This window comes from Crassostrea angulata, chromosome 2 (genome assembly GCF_025612915.1).
Source record: "Crassostrea angulata isolate pt1a10 chromosome 2, ASM2561291v2, whole genome shotgun sequence".
NCBI classification, from domain to species: Eukaryota; Metazoa; Mollusca; class Bivalvia; order Ostreida; family Ostreidae; genus Magallana; species Magallana angulata.
Window position 1 is genome coordinate 4,194,793 of NC_069112.1, and position 6,982 is coordinate 4,201,774.

The 6,982-nt window shown below is 37.9% G+C and overlaps 1 protein-coding gene across 1 annotated transcript in view; it reads right to left on the reverse strand.

Moving 5' to 3' along the window:
• LOC128173487 (golgin subfamily A member 6-like protein 2) overlaps positions 1–947 on the reverse strand; it is a 1,789-nt gene extending 842 nt beyond the window's left edge. Inside the window, exon 1 of the mRNA XM_052839186.1 lies at positions 1–947. This exon is cut by the window's left edge and continues 842 nt beyond it. Coding sequence (XP_052695146.1) covers positions 1–920 — 920 coding nt within the window. The 5' untranslated portion in view covers positions 921–947.
• Between the last annotated feature and the right edge of the window lie 6,035 nt (positions 948–6,982).

The window sequence follows — 6,982 nt, forward strand, 5'->3', positions numbered from 1 at the left end:
TCAGCCAGTTTTTTTTCCAATTCCTTGGATTTTTGTACGTAATCGAAGTCGATCCAAGTTTCCATTTCGCATTCCATGCGTTTCATTATTTCTCTGTTTTCTTGGAGATTGTCCTTCAATTCCTGCAGTTCGTTTTCTTTTTCGGTCAGTTTTTCTTCCAGTTCAGCTTTTTTCATTTCTGCTCTCTCTAGTTCGTTTTCTATTACCCAATTGAAGGTTTTTAGTTTTTTGTACTCTTCCTCGGAGAAGAATAGGGGAGGAGCTTTTTCTAGTTTGTGGATTTTTTCTTGCAGGTTTTCGACTTCTTCTTCCAGTTTGTCTATTTCTTTATCCTGTTCGTCATTTTCTTTTTCTTGTTCTTCAATTTCTTTTTCTTGCTCTGCGACTTCTTCTTTCAAATCCTGAATTTTCTTAGTGGCTTTTTGATTTTCTTTGATGACCTTTTGTAGTTCTTCTTTGGTGATCTGCAGTTCCGTTTCCACGTCTATTTTCTGTTGTAGTTCTGCTTCAGCCTCTTCCTTCATTTTTTCTGCTAGAATGACGTCCAATTTCAGCCTGTTGAACTCGTTTTCTGGGTAATAGTAATCCTTGAGCAGGTCTTGTATTTTGTCGTAGAGGGATTTTGTGCCTGTTCCGGGTCCAAAGGTTCCTGTCACTAAGTGAGGGTTTTTAGCCAGTCTTCTTTTTTCCTGGATGACGATCATTTTGTAGAATTCCTTGTCTTCCTGCTTTTCCCTTTTCAGTATGTCTAAGTAAGTTTCTCCGCCATCATTTCTGGGAGGCTTTAGAAGAAAATCTGGTTTTTCTTCTTCTTTTTCTTTTTTCCCGGCGAATGAGAATCCCAAAAACTGCCTGTCTGGTTCAATCTGAACCATTTCTTCTTCTTTTGGCTCTTCTTTGATTTTCTTTTCCTCTGCCATGTTGCTGAATTTCTCTCTGATTTTTTCTACTATAAGGTTCTGAAGGATGTCCATTCAATGGTGTGAGGAACTGAAGAGAAACGCTGTGTTATATACCCTCCGTGTACGTGACTTGAGTCAATGCAGCTGCGACGTAAACAACACCTGTGTGACCTCGCTAGCTCTGTGTACGTGTTTGGAGTCAATGTAGCTGCGACGTAAACAACAGCTGTGTGACCTAGACAGCTGTGTGACCTAGATTATAATACTCTGACGTAGCTGTCTAGCGACCTTGATATGAGTTCGTAAACATGTTTTGATGAATATAACTATAGCATTATTAAATATTTTTTTCATTTTGGATCCTTCCCTTGAAAGCGAGAGAGATGAATGTAGACGAAAGCATTTTGTTGAATAAATCTCGTTTGTTGAGATATAAGAGAAAGCGATTGATTGATGAAAATTTAAAACTTTTAAAGAAAAAAAAAGCGGTCAGAAAAGCTGTTAAGAAAAAAGTGGTTTCTGACTTTTACAACGTTAGATTAGACAGGGGGCGACAATCTCGCAAATTTAAAGTGAAACAAAATGTTTATACGGTCAGCTTTCGACCTTTCCCTCAGAAATCAGATAGCGGTTTTGTGAAACGTTTATTGAGCGACATGTTGAAAGAAGTGAAAGAGCGCATGCAATGTAATCCTAACGATTATTTGAGATTGAATTTGCGCCATCCCTCTTTAGATTCTGAGATTTGGTATGAATTTACTCAATCAAAGAATTTGAACGAAGCTACTATTTTGAATAAAGTTCAGGCAGTGCAGCAATCGAAAAAAGATTTTACTATTACGGACGGATCTGCTGAATTTGAATTGTTTCACGTCAAATATCCTCAGGGAAGCGGAGGTCAAAAAGTCAGACATCTACATGCTAATAAAGAGAAGTTTAAAAAAGGAAAAAGATCTGTATTGAAAATTAAAAATGTAGGTGATCATCTCTGTCTCCCTCGAGCTATTGTTGTAGCTCGGTTACACAGCCAGCGCCCCTCGGATCCCTTGGAATTGCCCCGTTGGAAAAAACAGTGGGATCGTATTAAAAGGAATGATATTCTTTCCCCCCAGCAGAAAAAAGAAGCTTTAGAGTTGATGAAAAAAGCTCATTGTGATGCTAATTTGCCCTGCGGTCCCTTGGAATGGAACAAGTTACAAGAAGTATTGCTTCCTGAATATCGATTGAAAATATTTCAATTTAAAACGGTCTCTTCTCGACTGAAATTAGAGGCTATTTACAAAGGAAAAGGAAATGGAAAATGTTTGAATGTTTTGTTGGATGATGAACACTACGATACTATTTTGTCTATGCCTGGATTGACCGAAAACAAATATTACTGCGATTATTGCGATGTAGGTTATAGTCACATTGAAGATCATAGAGTCAAATGTCCTTACCTTTGTTCTTTTTGTTTGGGGGACACCCCATGTATTTCCGATGGGAGTAGCATTGTTTGTTCTGATTGTAAGGGGTATTTTAAAAGCAAGATTTGTTATCAGAGACATTTAGAGTCTTACAGTGTAAACTGTGAAACTAGTGTATGCAGTTTAATGGATCGATGTTCTCACTGTCAAAAATGGATGAGTAAAAAGTTACTCCCTTATCACAAATGTGGGGACGGAAAATGGTGTAAGATTTGTAGAGAAACGGTCGAGAAAGATCACCAATGTTTTGTTCAAGTCAAACCTACTCTGAAAGAGAGAGGGAAAAAACTTCAAATGTACATTTATTTTGATTTTGAATGTACTCAAGAAAATGGAACTCACGTCCCTAATTTATGTGTAGCTCATCGTGTGTGTCAGCATTGCGATCATTTAAAGGTAGATCAGCTCTGTTCTCACTGTGAACATTTAGGCCCTCGACGTCATTTGTTTCGTGGTTCTGAAACTTTGAAACAATTCATGGAATGGCTTTTTCAGGCCCAGCCTCACGCTACACAAAAAAGTCAATCTCAGCTTTTGCACGAAGGGGCCATTGTCATAGCTCACAATTTCAAGGGATACGATGGGCAATTTATTTTGAATTATTTGGTGCATACTGCATGCATAACTCCATCGGTGATCATGAATGGAACTAAGATTTTATCAATGGAAGTTCTTGGTTTGAAATTTATAGATTCTTATAATTATTTGCCTTTTGCTTTATCAAAAATGCCTTCGGCTTTTGGATTTGAGGAAATGAAGAAAGGATATTTTCCCCATTTTTTTAATACGGAGCAAAATCAGAATTATGTGGGTCCCTATCCCCCCGCTTCTTATTACAATCCTGACGACATGACTTGTTCTGGACGAAAAGCGTTTTATGATTGGTATCGGCAACAAGAAGGCAAATTGTTTGATTTTCAAAAAGAATTCGTAGATTACTGTATCTCTGACGTAGACATTTTACAGCGATGTTGCGCTCAATTTAGAAAGACCATACAGAGTTTGGTACAAGTCAATCCTTTTCAAGAAGCCATTACTTTTGCCAGTACTGCTAATTTAGCCTATCGAAGAGGATTCATGCCGGAAGACAGTATTGCCATCATACCGAATTTGGGATACGACCCAGCCCGACAATTTTCAATGAAAGCTTGTCGTTGGTTAGCTTGGATGAGTCGAGACGGGCGGAGGATTTATCATGCTAAAAATGGGGGAGAAATAAATTTAGGGCCCTATACCGTAGACGGGTACGATCCAGAATCGAATACCGTGTACGAATTTCATGGATGTTACTGGCACGGTTGCCCTCAATGTCATTCTGATTTAGAGAATGAAAATCATCCTCATCGAGTCGATTGTACTTACGGGACGTTGTACGAACAGACTTTAATTAGAGAACATCATTTGAGAGAACAGGGGTATAAAGTAGTTTCTATTTGGGAACACGATTTTGATTTGGAAATGAAAAATAATTGTGAATTGCAAGAGTTTGTGGGCAATTTAAATTTTCAAGATCCTTTGAATCCTAGGGAAGCTTTGTATGGGGGGCGCACCAATGCCACGCGTTTATTTTGTACCGAGGGAGACATGAGATATGTAGACGTTTGTTCTTTATATCCTTTTGTTTTGAAACATAGACCTTTTCCCATGGGTCATCCAGAAATCATCACGGAGAATTTTGAGGAGATTTCTAATTATTTCGGGTTGATTCAATGTCAGGTTTTACCCCCTCGGGGTCTCTATCATCCCGTTTTACCCTATCGTACCGGAGGAAAATTATTGTTTCCCTTATGTCGTACTTGTGCCCAAAAACTTTGTCAAGATCCTCAGTATCGCTGTCAGCATACAGATTCTGAACGCTGTATCACCGGAACTTGGGTGACTAGCGAACTTCAAAAAGCCTTAGAATGCGGATACCAGTTAAAGAAAATTTACGAAGTATGGCATTTTCCAGAAAAAAGTCAGGATCTCTTTCGCAGTTACATTGACACGTTTTTGAAAATCAAACAGGAAGCCTCTGGATATCCCCCCGATTGCGAGACCGAGGAACAACGGGTAGCTTACATCCGCGACATATTTGATCGAGAGAAATTGATGTTGAACCCTATAGAAATCGAGAAAAATCCCGTGAAACGAACTATTGCCAAGTTATTTTTGAATTGCTTGTGGGGAAAATTTGCTCAGCGCCTTCAATTACCTAAAATTGAATATTTGAAAGAAGAAGAACAATTGACGAGAATGTTACAGGACAGCACTCTTGAAATCAAAGGAGTTGAGTTATTAAACAACTTAGAACAACCCGAACGAGATTTGATTTTAATTAATTATCTGGAAAAACAAGATTTCATCGAAGACTGCCCCTTTGGAAACGTGGTGTTAGCTGCTTTTACTACTGCTCATGCTCGTTTACATTTATACGACACCTTAGAAAAATTAGGAGATCGGGTTCTTTATTTCGATACCGACAGTATTATTTATCAACACGTAGAAGGGTTGTATAATCCTACTATAGTCAATAGTTTAGGAGGATGGACCGACGAATTGGAGGGAGGTCATATTACCAAATTCATGTCTGGTGGCCCTAAGAATTATGCGTTTGAAACAGATACTGGAAAAAGCGTGCAAAAAGTCAAAGGCCTTACTTTGAATCATCGAGCTTCTCAAATCGTAACCATGAAGGCTTTAGAGAAAATGATTTTTAAAGAATTGGATGAAGTGACGGTCACTTATCCTCATAAAATCCAGAGAACCAAGAGACATGAATTATTGACCAAACATTTTACTAAGAAATATCAAATTGTATATGATAAACGGCAGATCATTGATGATTTTAAGACTCTTCCTTTTGGTTATTAAACTTGTTTGTTCGAATAAAATATATGAAAAAAAATATCACCTCTTGTTTTTTCTTAGGACCAGAGTCCTCTTTATATATGATAAAATAATAAACAATGGATTTCAAATGCAAAAAAAACTTTTAATTGGAAACTCAGCAAACAAACATACAACATATTTACATGATTTTTTTGAAAGACATTTAGTAATGAGAAAAAAAACATATTTACCATTAATGATTAAAGAATCCAAAAAAACTTCACATATATACACAGATTGATTTTTTTCTCACACGGATTTCACATATTCTTGATTTTTTCCATCACTCTGCAGACTTGGAGCAATTTCAGGAGTTCGGCGTTGTTTCCCAGCGTTTTCATTTTCAGGTAAGACTGGTAGAGTAACTGTCTTTTAGCATGTCGTAGTTTTTTCCTACTTCTTTCTTCTTCTTCTTTTTCCTCTTCTCTTTTTCTTTTCTCTCCTCCCAAACGGTTGACCATTTTGCTGTAGGTTTCGCAGTTCAGCCATAATCCCGTCAATTCTTCTTTGGCTTTCCCGTAATCCGTACAAATTTTGTAAACCCCGCTTAGTTTGTCTGCTTTGGCTCCCTCGATTTCCTCACGCTCCTCTTGACTCATGTTCTCTACCATTTTCTCCGTGTCTTTTTCTTCTCCCATAAGCTGCATCTCGACCCACTCACCGTCATCTCCATAAGTGAGATCATTTAATAGCTCTTGGAAATCGGATGCGACCACTTCTAAGGGGGTTTGATCAGTTCCCTCCTCCATTTTACTGCTCACCAGGAAAATTTCTGTCTCCGCCTCTTTTCCTTCTTCTTCTTCTATTTCCTCCTCATCTGTTTCTTCTTCTTTCTCTCTTTCTTCTCCTTCTTTCTTTTCTTCCTCTTCTTCTTTCTCTCTTTCTTCCTCCTTCTCTCCTTCTTTCTCTTTTTCTTCCTCCTTTTTTATCAAATAAAGTTTCTCTGGTTCCATTTTCTCTACTTCCATCGGTTCAAATATTGAGGGAGGACATTCGACTTTTGGCATCATGTATCCAACACCGCCGTCCGCTAAGGGTACCGCGATTATAGCTCTTATCTCTCCTTCCATTTTATTGTTGCGTTTTACTTTACTGTGGCACTTCCCCATGAAAATTGTGACGAATAATGATTTGAGTTGTCTTTTTATATCCTCTCATTAACGAAAGTAGTTTGTTTCTCGGTACCGGACTACGTGACGTGTCACAGCCAGGTGTTTCATTTACGAGCTGAACTAGGTGCCCTCTCTTGCCAAGTCTGATCGTAACTCTTACAGCATTGACCTTTGTGCGTTTTAGGCTTTTTATAGTTTTCATTGAACCATCGTCTCACGTAGCGATCTGTTTGTTTTGGTGTCCAGTGTTTAGGAAATAATTGTTTTAATACTTTACGGCCTCTTCTATGACGATGATGTAAAAAATAGACACAATATTCCCCGCACACTTTACTTGTAAAATCTTGATAACGCCTTCCATTATATATCATGTGATGACTGTTTCTTTCAATAAATTCTTGAATTTCCTTATACAAGGGGGGAAATCCATAAGAATCGAAATATTCGATCGTATCTCCGTCTAAATATAAACACACCCAATGAGCTCCCGGTTGATCTTGAGGATCTGTGTTTATGACCATGGCTTTTTCTTTAAAATTTAAATGTTTAGGAATGATATCAAGAGCATAGACACCTGCAAAAGAAGATCCTAAATCTGCTTTTAAGACTTTTTTCAATTGATAGGTATCCA